Raw genomic sequence first — 20,673 nt, 5'->3', positions numbered from 1 at the left:
TTACTTGTTACAGTGCTCTAACAGAATATTCTGAAACTGATCTAGTTTCCTTAATTTCATATTTAAGTATAGGAGAAAAAATAAAATAAGAGAAAATAATGAACTGAGCTTTAATATCCCCTTTATTGTATGTTCTATCTGAATGCTGTATTTAGTTTTTAACAACAGGAACTTAATTTCTCTGTTTTGTGTGAATCATATTAAATCTGGAGTTCCAAAATTTAGTAAAGAATACATTTGTAGCCAGCATCCATAGTCCCTTACATTTGAATACAGAAACTCATTGTTTTCAGCATCTCTGATCTTCACCCATTTAGAATCAAGTCAGGAAAACATGGAAAGCAAAGAGCTGTCAGTCAATTGCAGTGCCTATCATTTGGTCCTTCAGGATTTTACTTGGGAATTGTCTTTGCTACTTGTCTGCCTCTGTCTCTGCTTTTCTGCTTTTTTTTGTAAAAATATTTTCTGTAGTGAATTTTCATACTTTGGTTTACCACTGCCTGTACCTTAAGTTTCCTCATGATTGTATTTTGGTTTTTGGTTTTTTAGTTCCCATCTGCCTGCTCTCTTCTTAAATTAGCAAACATAGAATACTGTAAGGAAGGAGAGAAAATTTGGTGAGGAGAGAAAATTTCTGAGGAGAGAAAATTTGGTGTGCAGAATGATGGTTCATTCATTTAAGAACAAGGCATCCATTCAGTTCAGCCTGCCTGACTTGCTGCTCTAATTTCTGCCTGCAGTTTTTAACTGAAAGGGTATCTAAATAATAAAAGTCATTTTTGTCAAATATCCCTCTGTAAAAATATTTGTGTGGATATACATGACCAGATATCTCCATGGTTTGATCAAATTATCCCCTGCTAAAGAGATGTGATTAATTAACTGGAAGCTTGATGTGTGAATATATCCATTTAGGTAGGGGACCAGAGAAGCTGCTGAATTTCAACTTTTCTCAGTTCTATGTCCTCCTTCAAAAGCAGGAATTTCTAAAACTGGAAACCACTAAACCTGATTGGGAGAATCTCATCTCAGTTTAGTTCTGGATCTGCATCTTGCTGACAGAATCACATAGAGTAGCTTGCACAGAACAGTTTAAACTTTTAATTCACATCATTGTGTAAAAATGTGGTCCTTCTTTTGTATGTGTCATTGCACATAGCACATGGTGATATTGGTAGCCTATGAAAGACAGATTTTCATTTCTTCTGGATATTCTATCAGCAGAAAACAATACCCAGCAAATTCTGTTCTACAAATAGAATGCTGCCAAACACATGTTCCCACCTCTGACTCCCCATGAATTCAAGAAGAGTAAGAATTTGTCTCAGATTCAAACATTTCTCCTTGGTAACCAGTTTTTAAAGCTGGGTGTTAGGCCATGCTGACATTCAGACACCACAGTCTTAAATTCTGCCATCAATTCACATTTCTAATAATAGTGTGGGAGTTGGCTGTAATGGAGTGCTCCCACAGCTTAGCAGTCCAAGTTAAGAAGCCTTGAATTTCATAGCAAATAATGGATTTTTATATGATAAATAATGCAATATATATTATGACCGACTGCTCACTTTTTTTCTTGCATTTGACTATGTATGTTGCCAGCTTCAAAAGAGTGGGGAGTAATACATGGTGGTACTTCAAATGGAAAGCCATTGCTGGAATCTGGTTTTGCTTTGTTTTCTAAACATTATCCATTATGCCTTTATCTGTCTTTAAAATATTAATGCTTAGTAACAGTTTAGACAGGAACAAACCTTAATGCAGAATAGTAAGAGCTATGAGCAGTTGCAGCTACTCAGTTCTTTCCCTACCTCCCCTCACCTCTACCTTCATCTTACTTCTGAACTTCTGTCTTTGACATCCTGTTGTCCCAAGTTTACTTTCAGATTTATTTTATCTTCAAGATGAGTGTTACTGTTTATTCACTCTTCCAGGAAGTGTGTGTGTTGCATTACCACAACATCCATCCTTACAATGATTTCCTTACAACAGCATGTAGGCTGAAGGTCTCACATTCCATGTTACAGCCTTCAGATTTGCACTTTTACACCTTTTGTTGGTCTTTCTCTGTTCAAATGTTGTTACTCAGAGTCTGTGCTGAGGGCTGATGTTGGCTGATGGCCTGTTTGTTTGTGGCTGAAAGTATAGTTCTCATGATACCATAAACCCTTCAGTCTCTTCATGCAGTACAAAACCCCAAAATATTAAGAATTACTGCATGCTTTCTTCAGGCAACAGAAGTTCCTGGATAGTTTTTCTATGTTGAACACATTCTGCTTTGAGATCTATGGGATGATTTATGATTTAACTGAAAATTAAGTGAAGCCATAGTGATTTTCTTTTAGCACAGGGACGTGGGAGAATGCAGTTCTTCAGTCTCAAATACTGCTTTCCTGCATAGCTTTGAATGCAGACATGATGTGCTCTTCCCCTCGACAGATATTTGGAAAATTAGATAACAAATTCAGAACTGATGATAGCAATGCCTTTGGGTTTCAATGCATCTGGTTCCCAAAGCATGTGTGTCACTCTCAGTGAATTATGGGTGGGTGGGATCAGGACAGACAATGGTTCAGAGCAGGAAGGAGCCTTTTACTGCCATGTATTGATTATTGTGGCATTCCCTGCCCATATGTTAGGATTCAGAATATTTAAGCAAGGCTGAGTACTTTTGAACAAAGCCACTGTGGCTTGTGAAGTAGTTGTGTTTTGTAAGTTTTTCTGAAGCACTGTGGCTGTATTAGCTGTATGTGTTGTGTATGTTTCTTGGGTACATCATTCCATTGTCATGAGAAAGTGTAGTTTTTTTTACAGTTCTGTGTGTTAAAAAAGGTTTTTATTACTCCAACTAATTTCACTGTCTCTATCTGTTTAAAGGTGACAGCTTCTCTCTTAGGTTTGCCTTCAAAGTCTTGTTCTCTACTGATCCTGACAGAAAATGAGAATGAAAAGAGAAAGTGGGTTGGAATCCTAGAAGGGTTGCAGTCTATCCTGCACAAAAACAGGCTGAGGAACCAGGTTGTGCATATTCCCCAAGAAGCCTATGACAGTACACTGCCTCTTATTAAAGCAAGTTTAGCTGCTGCTATTGTAGGTATGTTTGATTTCACTTTTATCAGTGTATGAAGGTGGTTGGAACTTTTAGATGGGCTTTTATAATGAGAGCACTGACATCTTGAAATAAATTCCTCAGCTGAATTCCTTGATAGGAATTTAATAATGGGCGAAAAATGCTAATCTTGCATTGATATTCAGGTTTCTTCATCCATTTGGAGTAAATAATACTGTTGAGTTGTTCAGCAGGTTGTTTTAGCAATGTGGTACTTAGCATGCTTTTGACAGACTGTGTGAACTCAAGCAAAATTGATTTGCTGGTGAAAATCTGTTTGTGCAGAAATTTTTTCAGCTGTTCAAAACAAACAGCCTGTTTTAAAGATAAGACCAAGCTTAGCTGAATTAATGGCCTTTTTTCCCCCCCTAGATCGAGACAGAATTGCAATTGGCTCAGAAGAAGGACTGTATGTGATAGAGGTGACCCGTGATGGTAAGTCAGGCCATAATGCATGCAGTAATTACATACAAAATAATGAGCTCCATAACTTTGAGTGCTGCTGTAATATAGGTTGCACAACAGCCTTTCATGTATAGTAAGTATTTAACACTCAGTTAATTGATGAGAAGGAAAAGTGAATGTGAGGTGTAAGCACTAATTTGGTCATTATCGTTACATTCAGGTGAGTGGCTGAAATTAAAGGGATGAGTTACTGGGCATATCCTGGCACATTCTCACCTTAGCTGTGTTCCCACAGCTGGTATCAAAATGCATCAGCACACAGAGCATGCACAGCACACACAAAGTTTGTAGACTTCCCTTTAAAACCTCCATGTCTTACCTGTTTCTTCCAGAAACTTGACAGCCACTCACATTCTCTTCAAGACCAATGGTGTCCAAAGCAAATGTGTCTTGGGGTGCTGGTCTTGTCAGTGATGTTCTCAATTCCTTTTTCTGTGTAATTTAGTTTGTGGCTATTTGAAAGTTGGATTTTACTCATGCTAAAGCTTGCATTTCAATGTAAAATAAAGCAGTGAATATAGGTTTTAAAGATTTACTTGACTTCCAAAATTAAATTATATCAGAGATGTGGTTTTGGGTCACAAGAAAATTCTTGTTTAGAATAAGACATTGCCCAGTTCCAGGAGAAACTGCTTTATACATGGAGACAGCAGATATTTGGAATTCTTTTTAGCAGTAATGAATGCCATTCCATTGAGTAAACTTCCAGTGGTCATCATTCTTTAAGTAGTTAGATATAAACATAACTTGAGATGAAAATAATTCCAGGAATTCCAGCACAGCTTCTTGCATAAAAGAAAGTTGTAAATTTAATTTAAAAGGTCATTTCCTAAAGGAACAATTATCTGCATCACCATGTTATATGTAAATGTGAAAATTAATTATCAGGTTTGGTTTTAAGCTAAGAAATGTTTAGCAGGAGTTTTCTCTGGCCAGTTCTGTGTGTTAATAGCATTTTTGGTAAATCGTAATCTGTTTTTCATTTTATAGCAGTTGTAATTTTTTAGTGTTAATTAACTGCCAGCTGTTTATAGCAAAGGTCTTTGGTTAGAATATTGCTTAATTCTTGACAAATAGGCTGGAGTTAGAGCTAGGAAGGAAACCATTTCTCTGTGGCAAAGCCAGTTATTTCCTAGAGCATTTCTTCAGACATTTCATCTATTTATTCAGGTGAGGGTACACCACAACAGCACTTTGTGATTTAAACAGCTAAAGTCTTATTGCCAAGTTTAAAGAACTGGGTAACTTTGGCTACATTACTCAACTGTTACTGAAAAAAGGCAAAGAATTTCCAATGAAGAGTTCTCTTTTTTTTTTAACTACAATTCACAAATATTTTAAAGCATTCAGCTAGCAGAAAAATGAAAGTTACAATTTAATTTTATTGGTTTATGCTTATTAAGTTTCCTAGTTTAGAATTGCTCTCTTGTTTGTACCCCATTAAACACTCACTTCGTTCTTGAAAGTTCTTGTATAGCCAAGATCCCCAAAGAGCACACATTGTACCTAACCACCTTAGCTGCCTCTAACCCTGCTTTAAAAAAATGCATCAAACAGCAAAACTCCCCATGGGTAGCCTGGCTAGTCCTTGTTCTGAAAGGGCTTTCCTGGTGCCTGTCCTGAGCCTCTGTTCCTGCAGCCTAAGCCCATTCCTCTTATCCTTTCCCTATCACAAAGAGCATTTTTTCTCTTTCCATATGTGTGTTTTACACCCCCTTACTGTACTGCTTTTGTACCTGGCTGAGAGATCTGCCAACAGTACAGCATTTTGTCTCCTCACTTATCAGGATTAAATAAATACTTTATATTTCTTGTCTTTGTTTTCTGCTAATTTGGTCTTCCTCCAAAATTTACTGAAGATGCTGATGTTTCCCTGGAGGTGGGACCCACTTCTGAAGATGCAACATCTTTCACTGTACAGATGGTACAGATACAATTATATAAAGAAATGTCTTCATTTATCCTACATGTTAAGCAGCATTTTCCCACAAAGTGTTGTTGAGATTTTTGTTATGAATAGAGAGGGTTGCAGGAATGCTTTGTTTCATTGTTTGCTCTGAGAATTAATAACAGAGAATCAAGCATGTGTAATAAGTGCTCTTCCTCACCTGGTACATGTCTGTGTTTGGATTAATTTTCAGGCCTCACTGTGTAGCACTGCAGTGTTTCTGGGCCTGGTGATTTTCCTGTTTAACTGATGGCAGCTCTTGTTTCCTTTGCAGTGATAGTCCGAGCTGCTGACTGCAAGAAGGTGTACCAGATAGAGCTTGCTCCCAAAGAAAAAATCATCATCCTCATCTGTGGTCGGAACCATCACGTCCACCTTTACCCCTGGGCCTCTCTGGATGGGTCAGAAGGGAACTTTGACATTAAGCTTGCAGAAACTAAAGGCTGCCAATTGATTACAACTGGAACACTAAAGAAGAGTTCTTCTACTTGTTTGTTTGTGGCTGTCAAACGACAGGTTTTTTGCTATGAAATTCACAGAACTAAACCTTTCCACAAAAAATTCAGTGAAATTCAGGCTCCAGGAATTGTACAGTGGATGACAGTGTTCAAGGACAAGCTCTGTGTTGGCTACCAGTCTGGGTTCTCTCTGTTGACCATCCAGGGAGATGGACAATCTATAAACCTGGTAAATCCTAATGACCCCTCGCTTATCTTCCTCTCCCAGCAGTCTTTTGATGCCCTTTGTGCTGTGGAGCTCAGTAATGAGGAATTCCTGCTTTGCTTCAGCCATATGGGAGTTTACGTCGATTCGCAAGGTCGAAGGTCACGCATGCAGGAACTAATGTGGCCTGCAACTCCTGTTGCCTGTAGTATGTATATGTTTTTCTGTTGCCATATCCCTGTTGCTGCTTTACTTGTCAAAAAATACTCAGCATTGTATTCAATTTTGCTTCAGTTTGTCTTTGAATATCGAGTTTAAGTTTTGGTGAGTTAACAGACACGTGGTTCTTCCTGGGGGTAGTTTTGGACTTAGAGATCCTGGATGCTGCAAGAAATGCTCTGCCTTATTACAGGACACAGAAGAATAAATAGTGGAATGCAAAATAATTTTTAGAGAAAGTAGTCCTGGATGCAGGACAGTGCAAGACTACCTGTCTGTGAAATTCTATAAAGATTTTTGTTCACCTAGAGAGCATAAATGTCCAGTTGCCTGTAGGGTGTCTTCTGTGTACTGTTCTCAAATTACAGTAGAAAGTTGAAGAAGAAATGTAACTGCAAGTCTGAAGGTTCATAAAGATAATAAGAGATTAAAATTTTCTCCTTTTGGTTTAAATTTTAGGGGGACAGTATCCAAAAGTAGTATAGGTGAGAGTAATATTTAAACCACTCTGCTTGTTTCAGGAGCATTGGTTATCAGCTTGGTAGAACAGAGGCACATGCAGAGCATTTTTCAATATTCAGTAGTCAAAGGCAGGTGATGATAAATCTGGTATTTCTATTTGAAGCTCAAATAGCAATTAAAATTTTTGAATGATTGAAGGCAATAAATAGCTTTTTGTTTAAGTAGTACAGCAAGGAGTTAGGTGGATCAGGCCAGGTCCTAATAGGAATGTGTTTAATTGTATTTGATTTGAAGTGAAATTGTTTGCTTACTTTACTCTGACCTAGTTCTGAACAGAAGTCTGAAGCAAAGTCCCTAGAAAACAATGTAGTGGGAAATTTACTTTAAAACACTATTAGCTAAAGCTAATGTTTCCTTTCCCTTAATCAGCTTTACAGTTTTTTGCATTTCAGCAAACTAGACTTGCTAGTTAATGGTTTTGTATGTTATTATTAGAAGTGTTCTTACTGTAAACTATTTTATAACATTCTTGTATGTGCAGTCCTGAGTGGTGCTGGCCTCAGGCTGTTTTTGTAGAAAGAGAAACATTTTCTGCTGCCAAAGGAAACTGAATTACTTCCCTTTTCATTAGACTTGTCCTCACTCCTCAGTCCTAGTGTCTGTCACTAGTGATGGTGGGTTTTTTTAACTGTCCCATCAGGAGGCTGTAAAATTACAGAATGGTTTGGGTTGGAAGGGATCTTAAAGATCACCCACTTCCAACTCCCCTGCCATGGGCAGGGGCAACTTCTATTAAACCAATTTTCTCAAAGCTCCATCCAACCTGACCTTGAACACTAGCATGGATGGAGCAGCTTCTTCCACACTGTCCTTGAGCAACTTGTTCAGTACCTCGCCACCCTCACCATAAAGAATTCCTTCCTAATATCTAGTCTAAACCCATTCTCAGTTTAAAGCCATTTCTCCTGTTGTATCACTCCATTGCCTTGTAAAAAGTCCCTCTCCAGCTCCCTTGTAGCCTCTTCAGGTACTGGGAGGTGCTATGAGGTCTCCCCAGAGTCTTCTCTCCTGCAGGCTGAGAACAGCCCCAGTTCTCCCAGCAGGTCTTTGTAGGAGAGACCAACAAAGTGGAAGTGATCCTGCTGTGGTAAACACCGTGTTGTAGAGAGGTTTTGGGCTAAAGCAGAGAATTTGTGTCTGGGGCAGTCAGTGCCCTCACCCCAGGAGAGGGCAGGGTGACACTGGCCCAGCTCTGTCCCCCCAGCTGGCCCAGCAGGGCTGTCCCTGCTCCAGCCTGTGCTGGTGTCCTGTGTGAGCCAGCATTGGTGTCCTTGGCTGCCCTGCAGCCTGGGGCAGAGCCCTGGAGCCAGCTGGGCTGGGGGCTGGGGGCTGGGGGCTGGAGCCCAGTGCAGGCACTGACAGAGCTTCTTGGGAGCCACTTCAGACGTGGGCAAGCTCATCAGCTGTGCCTGGCACGTGCCAGCCTTGGCTGCAGATGGTTTCTGCCTGATGCTCCCTTCTCCCTCTTGGTTTGAACATCCACACCAGCCAAGACCACATGCAATAGATGCTTGACCATAAATCACTTTTGTGTTGCATTTTTATGATAGCTGTCCAAGGCATTCTTTTAATGAATTTAAAAAATAGCACCACAACTGTACTTCAGTTCTTCTAAGAAGATTCTGTGATGTGTTTAGTGTCCTACGGGGTAATTTTCATTTTGTTTATTGAAACATCTTCTCTCTATTAAATCCCTTAAGTTACTAGTAACTGCTTTTTACATCAGGAGAAAGTCTTTACATGAGCAGAACCATGTTGATACAAAGCTCTAGAGATCTCTGCTTTTTGTTTGACCTAAAATAAACTTGTCTGCTGATGCCTTTTAAGCTTTAAAAAAAAAAGTTGAAAAGAGAAAATGAGTTACGGGCTTTAAGCATTGTGACATTTTTCTGTCGACTTGATGAAAGTAACCCATACATGAATATCTAAAGCTAGAAAATTGTAAGCAAAAGAGGAAGGAAATTGAGAGCAGATCTGCATCAGGAGTTCATGACCCAGCTCACAGATGGTGGCTTTCTCATCTCCTCTGCACTCAAAAGATGTGTAGTTAGTTTGGTGCTTCTGAAGTGAAGTAATCCATAGCAAAGCTGGCTGCTCAGTTCCTACCACCTAGCAAATTTGTATGCATATCAAAACTTCAGATGCCATTTTGCAATTTCATGAAATGGCAAGGTGAAGTTTTAAAAAATACTGAAAGGGTCAAATTTAAATATTTCCATAATGCTGATAGTTGTCCTTAGCAAATCTATTCTCACAAAAAAATCTGTTTGAAACTGGGGCTTTGAAAATGTGTTTTAAAATGTATCTTGCACATAGTGGAAAACTTGTAACTGTTGAAATCTGCTCAAATGTTTGTCAGTTCTGCACTACTGAAATGACATTGGGGTTTTCTGTTTGTTTTCAATCAATGCAGGTTGCAATTCTTCATATGTAACAGTATATAGCGAGTATGGTGTTGATGTGTTTGATGTTAACACTATGGAGTGGGTCCAGACTATTGGCCTGAGAAGGGTAAGTAATTTTCTTTGGGTATTGAACTTAATTGGGTTATTTTCAAATGAGGTGTTTCTTCAGAGTGTATACTAGACTTGAGGTAATTCTCTGTCTCCTTCCTCAAAACAGATCAGACCATTAAACATGGATGGCACACTGAACCTCCTTAACTGTGAGCCACCAAGGTTAATATATTTCAAGAACAAGTTTTCAGGTGAGTCCTGAACAAGGGGAGAAATGGGGAACTCATTCTAACCAGTTAATTTTCACCATGTTACCTTTGCACTAGATGAAATTTGTGTTGAATGTGTCTAGGTCAGGCTGTACCCTGTAAGTGAAATTGCTTTGTGCTGTTGCAGCAGGAGCTGGCCTCAGTGTACCAGAAACCTCTGACAACAGCAAGAAGCAAATGCTCAGGACCAGGAGCAAAAGAAGATTCGTATTCAAGGTTCCCGAGGAAGAGCGGTTACAGCAAAGGAGGTAAGAATTTATTTGTAAATTTGTAAAAAATAACTGAATATACATGATGACATGCAGAGACTGGGAATGCTAATGGAAAAAAATCACTCCTGTTTTTTTAGGGAAATGCTTAGAGACCCTGAGCTAAGGTCAAAGATGATTTCTAACCCAACGAATTTCAACCACGTGGCTCACATGGGACCAGGAGATGGAATGCAGGTCCTCATGGACCTCCCACTGGTAAAATACATTTATAAGGGAGGGATACATATGTGCATTTGTTCTTGCTCACAAAAGCTGTGAAGATGAGCTGGATGGGCTCAAGTATTATCCCTGTACCGAATTCTTCTTTAAATCCTTTTGAGAAAGGTGAACCTTCCTGCTGTGCAATGCTTCTATATCCTGTGCAAGGAAATACTGTTAGCTGACTTATGAATGAGACATTGAAAGACAGATATCACTGCCAGGAGCTTGTTAGTAGTTTTGTATATAATCAATCTCTCCTCCTTCCTTTTTCTTGTTTGTCTTAAAACAACAGAATGAGTTTCCTTTCCCCTCATCCTCTCAACATTCTGCTCTTGGTATCACCCCCAACAGGCTTTGAGCACGTCTATCACATGAGCCCTATCTCTGCTGAAATCTCTCTCCAGAGTGACCATTCCTCACTGCAAGGCTCCCTTCTGCTTTCCTCCTCTTCCTGTCCCTCCTCTGCTTCCCTAGCAAGGGTAGGAGTAGCTACAAACTGTTAGGAACTGGAGTATGGTATGCTTGTGGCACTTCACCAATTCTAGAGCTATAACAAGGGGAAAAAAACTAATGCTGTGGAGGTAACTAAAATGCATGTGACTTGCAGTGCTTTATAGAATTAATTTTATTTTGTATTTAACTAATACAGCATTTTATGAGCTATTTTAGTTTTAAAACTACAAGAGGAAGATGTGAAGGTACACTTTTATGTTCTGTATGTACCCTTCATTCTAGAGCTGTTAGTCAGGCTTTCTCTTGTCTTTCTCAGATAGCCCAGATGTGGGTCAGGCAATTGTCATTTCAGCAGGAGGAGGAAGGAAAGCAGAGCTGTTAGTACAGTCCCTGCCCCTTCATGGAGGGTTTGCTGGCTGACAGGTTCCAGTGGCTGCTATGGGGCTTAGTTCTTTCTCTGTCTTTCTCAGGGTTTGTGTCTGTTACTGAAAATATGTGGATGTGGTCAAGTAAGTTCAGTTTTTCTACCAACACTGGGTTGTAATAGCTTCAAAAGCACAGTAAAGTTTTCACGAGTAACAACTTCTTCTTGGGTAGCTTTTGTTGCTGGCTAACAAAGTGTTTCATTTACACTGTAGAGTGTCCTACCTCCTGCCCAGGATGAAAAATCCTGTCAGTCTTCAGCCAACCTGTCCCGGCAGCAGCAGCAGCAGAGAAACAAAACCTACATCTCATGGCCCTCCTCAAGTAAGGCTGGAACAAGCTGCTCACTCTGAGCTGTAATCTGTGATGTCAACAGGAGCTGTAAATTGCTTTTTGTCCTTCCCTCTGTGCAGGTGGCAGCGATGTGGGAGCAGCCATGCCTTCCCGAAGCATGTCCGACCCTGACCAGGAGTTTGACAAAGAGGTAAAACAGCTTCTGTGCATGGACACCAGCAATGTCCTGTTGGCATAGATTGCTCTCTTTTTCCAATAAATTACATTCCCAAGGAAATACTTCATGGAGATGTTTTCTTTCCACAAGTGTTTTTCCCAGCAAAAGTTAGATAAGCTAGCACAAAGGCAAAGCTGTGAAAAGGTCTTCTGATGGTGATATTTTAAGAAATGTAATGTCTTCAATTAAGCTTTATAGGCAACGGAAATTTGACTAATTGATGAAATGTCCTCAAAGGTCCTAAAAATGTTCTCTGGGATATTAGCATAGAATAGCAAAGTAATATGACTAGTTAAGTAATTTTCTGTGCTGCCTTAAGGAAGACTTTTTGTCATGTAACTTGAGAAAGAATCAAATTTATAATAAATAAAACTGCTTTTAGCAAGAATAAGGGTATGTGCAAGTAGTCACCAAACTTAAAATGTCTTGGCTCTACAAAACTGATCCATGTAAACTATCTTCTTGTAAATAGACAAGATACATGATTTTTGGATCTGTGATTTATTATGTGTTTTCTTCTAATCTTTGCTAAAGCACTGTCTGTGCAAGGAAAGTGTCAGGAATTATTCCTGGGAAGCTAAGTCCCTGATTAAGATATTTTTTAGTGCGTTTTGGTACCCAACTGCAGGCCCATATAATGCTCTGAAGTTTGAAGCATGTCCAGACTTTTGCTGGCTGCCTTAGCACACACCAAGTCCAGAGTTCTGATCACAGCTGTGGTCTGACTTCCTTTGTAACCTTCAGTTAGCCATTAAAAGCACATGAAAGTGGGGATCTCTAAACACAGGAATTTTTGAAACAGTCTTGGTTTTCAGAGGTGGTTATGATGGACTGTGTTAGTTATTCTGCTCACCCTTCCCAAACTCCATTATATTCCATGCTCTGTTGGTAATTGTTGTTTGTAGGCATGACTAATGATAGATTCAGAAGGGAATTTTCTCTTACAATTTCTTATGACTTCTTAAATTTAAAAAAATAGTAGTTTGAAACTGGAAAGAGGCTCTAATAACACCTTTTGGCTTTATACTATTTCCCCCATGGCTTTTGACTTTATGAACCGCATCATGTTAGGATAATCTTGTTATAGATTATCTTATTTTTGTTCAAGCCATGCAAAATCTTCTGAACAGCATTCTTGAAGGATGTTACCTTTCAATCTATTTGCTAAGTATATATTTCTCTTTCTTGAAAATAACTTGCTGCAGTGGTAACAGATTTTTTTTGTGCAGTATTTCATTAGCTGTGAATCTGTGCAGTGCTCAGAATTGTAACACACCAAAATAGTGGGAAACTTGCCAGCCATCCTGTTGAAGTGAGACCAGCCTGTGAAGGCAAATATCCAAGGACTAATCTCATACTGGGGAAATAACTGTGGATGGTCTTTATTAGATATTGACGTAGGACGTACCCACTAAGTGTATTCTCTTTCCAGATCTCCAGCCAGATTCTTGGCAGCCTTCACTCGTTTGTCAGGCACTTCACAGCCTTGTTGCTGTTTTGTAAACAGCTCATAATGCTTGTTTCCTTCCTCCTCACCAAACTGAAGATGATTTGACCATAGTTTTTATGTATTTACATGGGCAGATAAAGCTACTCCTGGGCTATAAAAATTGCCTAAAAATTGCAGGCTGGTAAATTCTGAACAACAGTGTGCAGAGAGATGTATTCCATCAGGAAAGCTTTGCAATGGCTAAAGGAGAGGAGCCAGAGATGTAGCAGTTTCCACATACTTTACCATAATTCCTGTTGCAACAGAGGTCACCTTTGGGACTGCACTAGAGCCTGTTGATGGTAATGGAAGTAATTGCTTGAATGTTTAACCATGGAGTTAATCTAATGCACACTGCTTTGTAGGTGTTGCTCACCCTCATTTTTGAGTGCCTTTGAAAGCTTTTGAGTGTAAAAAATTCAAGTAAACATAATTCTTTAATGTTTCTCATTAACAGCCTGATTCAGACTCCACCAAACACTCTACTCCATCGAACAGCTCAAATCCAAGTGGTCCCCCAAGTCCCAACTCTCCTCATAGGAATCAGCTTACGCTGGATGGACTGGACCAGTCGACCTGTGACGCGTAACGCCGCCGCTCCCGTCACCCGCTGCTCCACGGCGTTCACCTGCAGGGCAGAGCCTCTCAGATGCTAGTGCCAAGACTGACACAGACTCTCTAGTGTTGTACAAGAATTAATTATATATCCAGATTGTAGATACAAACTATGGAAATGAAGAAAATTCTTTACTAATAGCGATTGAGCTTTTTATGCAGAATTGTTCACTGCTCGGTTACGGTTGATTCCTCTCTGCACAGCTGTGACAGTTTTATTGCATAGGAGCATTTAAGGCTACCGGTAAATAGTCTTATTCTTATGGTGAAAGAGAAATAGAGTTACTGATAATGTTGTTACAATATCAGGAATATTATTTTTCTATAGAATGATGTAATGTCTGATTAGCAGGAAATCCTTTTAGACAGAATTTGGACTTCGGAATAGGAAATGTGAGCAGGGCTAGTTACATCCTCAGATGAATACACTTTTCCCTTTTTCCTGTAACTGTTTTTTTCCTAAATCTTAAGGAGAATGGTAGGAAGCTGTAGGTTGTTTCCAACATCAGTAGAGTCACCAGGAAGTCAAAGAAAAGCTGGTTATAGTTTTGTGGCCTTTTAATTCATTTAGCCATTACATATACAGCTGCATAACTGTCTTTCTATCTTTCTACCAACTTTTTAGTCTTGTACATAGGACTACTGACAGTTATCTCTTTACCCATTCCCTGCTTTTAGTCCTCATCAGTCATTAGTCAGGGCTTTAAAATACTGCTGTGAAAAAGACTTTACTCCTAGTTCCTGCCTTTCTCCTCCTGAGAAGTTGTTTCTCCTGGGTTTTTGGTGTAAGGACACACTATGCTGTTTAGCTAGCAAGCCTTCTTGTGGACGCATTGCCCTCGGAGTCTGCTTGGCCCGGGGACTGTATCGCACTAAAACATCAGTCTGTTCATTGGCTACCAAAGTGGAACGTGAAGGATGTGTAACTGGGGGTGCTGCTTTTCTCATTAATTGTATCCTCACCTGCATGAAGACCCCATGATTATTAATCAAGTATTGATCATGTAGAAAAATGCACAACACACTCCTGTATATTTTGCGATGGCCCACGTGCGGTGATGTTTGCGTGTATATTTAATCTCATGCTTCCATGTATTATACATTTAGTACTCAAAGATTTGTGACCATGTTTCATTAAAAGCTTGTAATTAATTCAGTGGCTGGCATATCCAGTTTGTCATTGTCACAAAAGTGTGCCTTCTGTGCCAATTTTATGACAGTTGGATGTCACTTATTTAAAATTCAGTTTAAATGGGCTAATGATATACCAATGGCTAATGTTCTTTTCTGAAACACTGTATAGGACGTGCACTTATCTTTAGTTTAAACTGAGTGTTCTAGTCAACATTTAATCCTGTTACGTTAAGTGTTCGACAGTACTTGCTCTTTTTCTCAGATTCTTGATAAAGGGGCTCAGTTAGAGCTGGACACTACTGCTTTGGGGGTTTTCTGGTTTTTACTTTTTTAATGTAAGTCTAAGTCTTTGTAATTATTGAATTGTGAGAACATTTTTGAACAATTTACATGTCAATAAAGCAGAAGAGGGAGGTTTTAAAGTTTATAGTTGTCTGTCTTGACATCTGAAAACAATCTACCGCTGACACTTGCTTCAGTCTCATGGTAAATTCACTTTGTTCACATGGACATTTGACATAAACTGAAGGTATTTTGGATCTCCCGAAGCACTACAAGAAAGGTGCACACTGCTGAAGGTGAATGAGTGTTCAGGAGCCATGAAAGTCCTTTTGGTGGAATACAGCACTGAAATTTTGTGCCCTTGGTTTTGTTTTAGTGTTATCATGTCGTTGATTTGCTGGCCCTATTAATTCCTTTTTAAATTATTTATATGACTTGTTAGTTACAGCTGAAGCATGGTAAGGAGGCTGCAGGGTCTAATTATGCATCTTAAGTATCATAAAACAATAAATATATTTCACTTGTCCAAGCAGTACTCCCAAGGAAAGGCTTAGGAACATTTCAAGGATTGGTGTGTGAATGGTGCAGCCCCTCACACCGGGCTTTTTAAAGCTCTCATGCTCTGGTATTTGAGCACTATAGAGCCCACTGTATCTAGACAGTGCCAACATCTCCTCTAGGCTGTCCTAGGTAAGCATCTCTCATCCCATATGGAGTGCCAAGTGTTCCTGAATTGCTTCTTGGTTTGTCTCACCCTTCACAGGAAAGGCCAAGCTGGGTGCTTTGCACCCTGCTGTTCTTGCCTGACCAAACCTCCCTGGCCTGGTGTGGGTTGTTTTGGGAAGGTGCACCCACACTGCCCTGGGGATGGGGTGACAGCTGACAGGAGATCTGAGGGCTCTGTGCTAGAAGCCTTCTCACAAGTATTCATATTAATCAGCCTTTGACTTTTAAAAAACATTTCTCCTGCTCTTGAGCTGATTTTTCTCTGCACAGTGAGGGCTTGGGATGACAACAAAGTCTTTAATTATGGGGGTATTAAATCATAGCACTCAGCAGTGCCAGGGCTTGGTTATAATTTAAGCAGGAGAACGTTTCTAGAAAAATTAATTAATTGCTCATATGAATACATTATTCTTTTTTTTTTCCCTGTTTAAGTCTGGCCAAGCAGAATTCCTTCCCAAGTCCTCCATCACAGCCCTTTCCAGATACCTTTTCCCTTACAGATTTTGATTCTGGTTACCTAAAGAGTCCTCTTGAGCCCTTAGGAAAATTTTCATAAATGCAAGCATTCAGGTGAAATGATTCTCTGACAATACACTTTCTTATCCCTGCAGGCACCAGTCTAGGACTGAAAGTGAGGAATTGAGCTATGCAAGGAATGAGGGTAATTTGGTGTGTGCCTGTTTCTCTGCTCATTCCATTTTCACAGAGGTATGACATCAGGTCCTGAAGCTGGAGGGGTGGGTGGAACTCACTGGAACAATTGGTCACTCCTAGCACAGAGCTTTTCCCCAGAAAGCTGAGTATTTTGGAATACATCCTGCTATCACTTGCCACCCAAGAACTAAATTCCTGTGCCACCCATCTCTGTCTACAGAACAGGTGTGCTAAGAAACATCTTCCTAAACAGGTGCAATCTTCTGGAGAGGGTAAGTGCTTAGCACAGCTAAGTCACAGGGAGGGGACTTCAGAGTGGAAATGCTGGAGGTGCTGCAGGCACCCTTGTTCTGCACAGCATCAGACTGGCATCCCTGGGAGAAAGCAGATGTGTAAAAACCTTGAGAGCTGGCACTGGTAGCCTGAAGCACTGAGAAGCAGCAAAGTGTCTGAGGGAGGAGATGACTGGGGGAACTGAACTGCACATTGAGGTGCAGTTAAGCAACGTGTTAATGCATGGAAGGTGTTGTATCATGACCAGAACCCTTGTCTTGCTGAGTTTAGCTTATTTTGAACCAAAAAGAACACATGGCATTCTTGCATGCCAGGCTACTGGAGCATCTTGTGTTCCAGTTTGCACCATCTGCTCTGGATGAAGCGGCTCTGACAGGCAGAAGGGAGGAGGACAGTCCAAAAATCAGTGTTCAGCTGCCCAGCCCTTGCCTTCCCCTGCTGTGGCAGCAGCTCTGCCCGACCCCTGTAAATGTGGCTCCCCTGTCAGCTGCCCCTCACCATTCCTCCCTGGCAGCCCTGGGGCCCTGGGCAGCTGCCACCCCTGCCCGGAGCAGGGCAGCCCCTGCCTGCGGGGTGAGAGCTGCTCTGGTGCCGGGGCTCGGCTCTGGCACCAGCACACGGGGCTGGAGGGGCTCTGCTTGAGGCGAGGGGGTTCCATGGGCACAGGACCACGTCGGGAAGACAGGAGGGAAGGCAGGGTGCCAGCACGATCTCAGTGATTCCGAGATGCCCTAAACATGTTCTTGGGAACGGGGGGTGATGTTGAGACCCGGTATCAGCTGCAGGCCTGGTGTGGGATGCCCAGGGAAGCCAAACGCTGGCAGGAGCCGGTCCCAGCGGTGCCTGATGCTCAGGCCAGCGCTGCCGGCAGGGTTAGCTGAGGACAGGAGCAGAAGACAGCAAGACGTGCTCAGCCAGCGGGAGCTGCAGTGCTGTGCTCCAGCCAGAGGAGGAACATGGACTAAGGAATCAGTCCATGTTCCTCCTCTGTCCTTGCAGCAAATATTTTCCCTGCTCCCCAATAAGCTGCAGCACTTTTTTGTCATCTGACTGCGCAGGTTCATGCAGGTTTATTGATGCTCTCTCACAGATAAAACCCTCAGATTTTTCCAGCCTCGCCTCCTTTGCTGTTCCTTACGCAGCCCCCGCTCTGCAGTCCCGCGGGGACGGGCGGTGCAGAGCCCTGCACGCTGATGGACGCGGCGGAGCTGCCGCCCCGCAGGGCCTTGGCCGGCCCCTGCACTCCGGTGAGACCCGTCCCTGCCAAATGCCCCCCCGCCACTGCTCCCTCCTGCTGAAAGAGATATAAAAATATACATTCATCGAGCCAAGTCTGTCTTCAGGCTCAGCGATATTTTGAGGACTCTGCCACAATCCGAGTTTGTGCAGAACTTCTGTGAGCGGCTGTATCGTGCAAAGCAAAGGCACCGTGCTATGTGCTGGTGTCCATTAATAGCGTGCAGGTTGCTTTTTCTTTTGACACCCTAGCAAGCAATGACTCCTGACATCTTGCCATTAACACTAATGCATTTTGAATTAGTCTGTCACAGTGGGGAACCCCTGACACTCAGGACCAGAAGCAAAATAAAGCCATCAGGTGCCCAGACCCGCCGTGCACAGCCTCAGTGACATAAACCATCCAGGCAATGTGCTGCTTACCAAGGATGTCTGTGAATTAAATTCCTTGTTTAGGCAGGATCCCAGGAGACACTTGTGTACCAACCCCTTTGCTCTGCCCTGCCTGCAGCACGGGCTGTGTGTGTGTGTGTCGGTGTGCAGCAGTCATGGATACAAACATGGATACAATCACGGATACAGCTGTTCTTCCAGCAGCTCTCGATCCCAGCATCACGAACTGACTCTGGTGCTTCATTTTGTTTCTGCAGAGCTCCCCCCTCCCTGCGGCGCGTTCTGTACGAGCGAGCGAGTGGCTCCTGAAGGAAAAGTACAGACTGTGCTCTGCTCGTGCACTGACAAAAATTGATCTCTGCATTAATTAAAGCCTCTATTGTAAGTGACCTCGAGCTGCTAATGCATTTTAAAAATGAAGCTTCGCCAACAGCAAATTCAAACACGTAGGGGTGACCAGGTGGAGGCTCCTGCCACAGGCCGCTCTGCCTCCCTCCGTGTCAGTGATGTGTCCCAGGAGGGTGTCTGACTCCACAAACACACCCCAGCCTGTGGCTCACCCTCAAATCCCTGTGTGAGCAGGCAGGACACAGAGCTGATGTCCTCAGCCACTTGCAGGGCAAGAACACCATCTTGACACCCTCTTGTGCAATGGTCCCCTTGCCAATGGGTTGTCTCTTCTCTCTCTCAGCCCATGACCATGGGATGTTCTTGCCTTTCCCCCTCTGCACAGGATGTGAGGATGCAGCCATCATCAAGACCCCTCCCAATACTCAGATCACAATTCAATCTCACAATGAGTGAGGCCCAAAAACAGCCAGGGAAGGAAGAAATTCCCTCTGAGGTGGGGGCTCCCTGGGGGTCACCCCCGAGCCCCTTCCTTGTGTTGGCAGTGCTGGTGTGATGATGGGCTGCCTGGGGCAGTGAGGGGCCGCATGGTGCAGTGAGGGGCTGCCTGGTGCATTGGCCCCAGAAAGAAAATTCCTGTGGGTTTGTATTTGAAGGCCTGTGGGCTGGAGTCACCTGCAATGAACTGATGTGAAAGAGGAGAAGAACACAAAAAGGCCCTCACAGCAGAAAGGAGGGATGTAGATGGTGGAGGATGTGGCCTCTCCCACAGGCACCATGGTAACACCACGGCTCCGAGCTGCACTGAGCCCTGGCCATGTCTGGCCCTGTGGGTCAGCAGCAGGGCTTGGGCTGGGGATCCACCTTGGGCTCACACCACAGGAGTGACTCTGTGTGCTGTGTGGTGAGTTCCTGGGTGCTGTCCCTGGGTCACTGCTCCCCAGTGATGCACTGGTTGTAGGACCATGGGATGGTGGTATTGGGTATTCCCCATGTCAGCTGGTGGAGGCTGATGGCTTCCTCTGCTTTCTGACCTGCCTGCTGACCATTTCACCCAGCAACAAGTGCCTGAGAGAGGCAACAGAGACTCCTGCCCAGGCAAGCTGCTTTTCAGCCCAGTACTGGGGGAGGAGCCCCCTCAGGAGAGGTGAAACCCCAAGGGGGTGTGTGCCCTGAGCACAGGACTGCCCTGGCTCTGCCCCACTTGCAAATGCACCACAGCACCCAGAGAAGCCTTGCTCCCTGCTGGCTTTGTGCTTTTGTCCTGCCTGTTCCCAGAGGGCAGGGCTGCTCCCACCACAGGCTGCCTTTTACCCTTCTTCAGGGCTCTGATGCACCTAATGATGAATTCCCAGCCCTTTGAGAAGGGATTATGTCTTCCAGAGACTAGAACAAAATATTATAAACTTAAAATAGCTGCTTCCTTATGGAATATGCCAACAAGCCCTACTGAATACTCAGTAGAGTGTAAATTTGCATCCATTTGCATACATATCCATAATTTCCACCTCACCCATCAGCCCTGCTCCATAAAGATGCACAGCCTGACATTGTGAGCAGATGATGGTGTTTGACACAGGCCAGAGCTAACGAGGCCCCTCAGTGCCACTGCCCCAGCCCTCATCAGAGATGGGCCGGTGTGACTGTCCCCAGCCCTCAGCTCCTGCCTGCATCCCTCCCAGGGACCCTGGCATCAAATTTCCTTCCCCTTCTACCATGAGAAGACCTTCTCACCTTGAGGAATAACAGAATAAATCCCCAAAGGTCCAAGAGGGTTTCTTACCTATCAGTCCAGGCACAGAGGAAATGAGCAAGCTCCAGAAGCCTTCCTGGGGAGGGAATTGTTTAATCAGGACTGCACCTCACCAGCACCCAGTGGACAGGAATGAGAGGATGAATGGGGACCCTGAGCAGAGATCCCCAGCACTGAGCACACTCCTGGAAAGCAAAACAACCTTCCAGACCCTGAAGGCTCTGGGTCATATTCCAAA

At 42.7% G+C, this 20,673-nt stretch overlaps 1 protein-coding gene across 4 annotated transcripts in view; it reads left to right on the top strand.

The window, feature by feature from the left end:
* Window positions 1-15,174, top strand: part of CDC42BPB (CDC42 binding protein kinase beta) — a 91,025-nt gene extending 75,851 nt beyond the window's left edge. For 2 of the 4 annotated variants that reach the window (XM_058807732.1, XM_058807730.1), the window contains 10 exons: window positions 2,878-3,094; window positions 3,482-3,544; window positions 5,797-6,393; window positions 9,340-9,437; window positions 9,549-9,633; window positions 9,782-9,899; window positions 10,001-10,118; window positions 11,216-11,324; window positions 11,414-11,484; window positions 13,458-15,174. In XM_058807732.1, coding sequence (XP_058663715.1) covers window positions 2,878-3,094; window positions 3,482-3,544; window positions 5,797-6,393; window positions 9,340-9,437; window positions 9,549-9,633; window positions 9,782-9,899; window positions 10,001-10,118; window positions 11,216-11,324; window positions 11,414-11,484; window positions 13,458-13,589 — 1,608 coding nt within the window. In that variant the 3' untranslated portion in view covers window positions 13,590-15,174. Of the gene's footprint in view, window positions 1-2,877; window positions 3,095-3,481; window positions 3,545-5,796; window positions 6,394-9,339; window positions 9,438-9,548; window positions 9,634-9,778; window positions 9,900-10,000; window positions 10,119-11,215; window positions 11,325-11,413; window positions 11,485-13,457 lie in introns of all 4 variants that reach the window. The other 2 variants (XM_058807731.1, XM_058807728.1) reach the window with 1 other exon arrangement.
* Window positions 15,175-20,673: the final 5,499 nt, after the last annotated feature.

This window comes from Ammospiza caudacuta, chromosome 6 (genome assembly GCF_027887145.1).
Source record: "Ammospiza caudacuta isolate bAmmCau1 chromosome 6, bAmmCau1.pri, whole genome shotgun sequence".
NCBI classification, from domain to species: Eukaryota; Metazoa; Chordata; class Aves; order Passeriformes; family Passerellidae; genus Ammospiza; species Ammospiza caudacuta.
The sequence above is the reverse complement of the archived record's forward strand: the minus strand, read 5'-3'. Positions and strand labels throughout refer to the sequence as shown.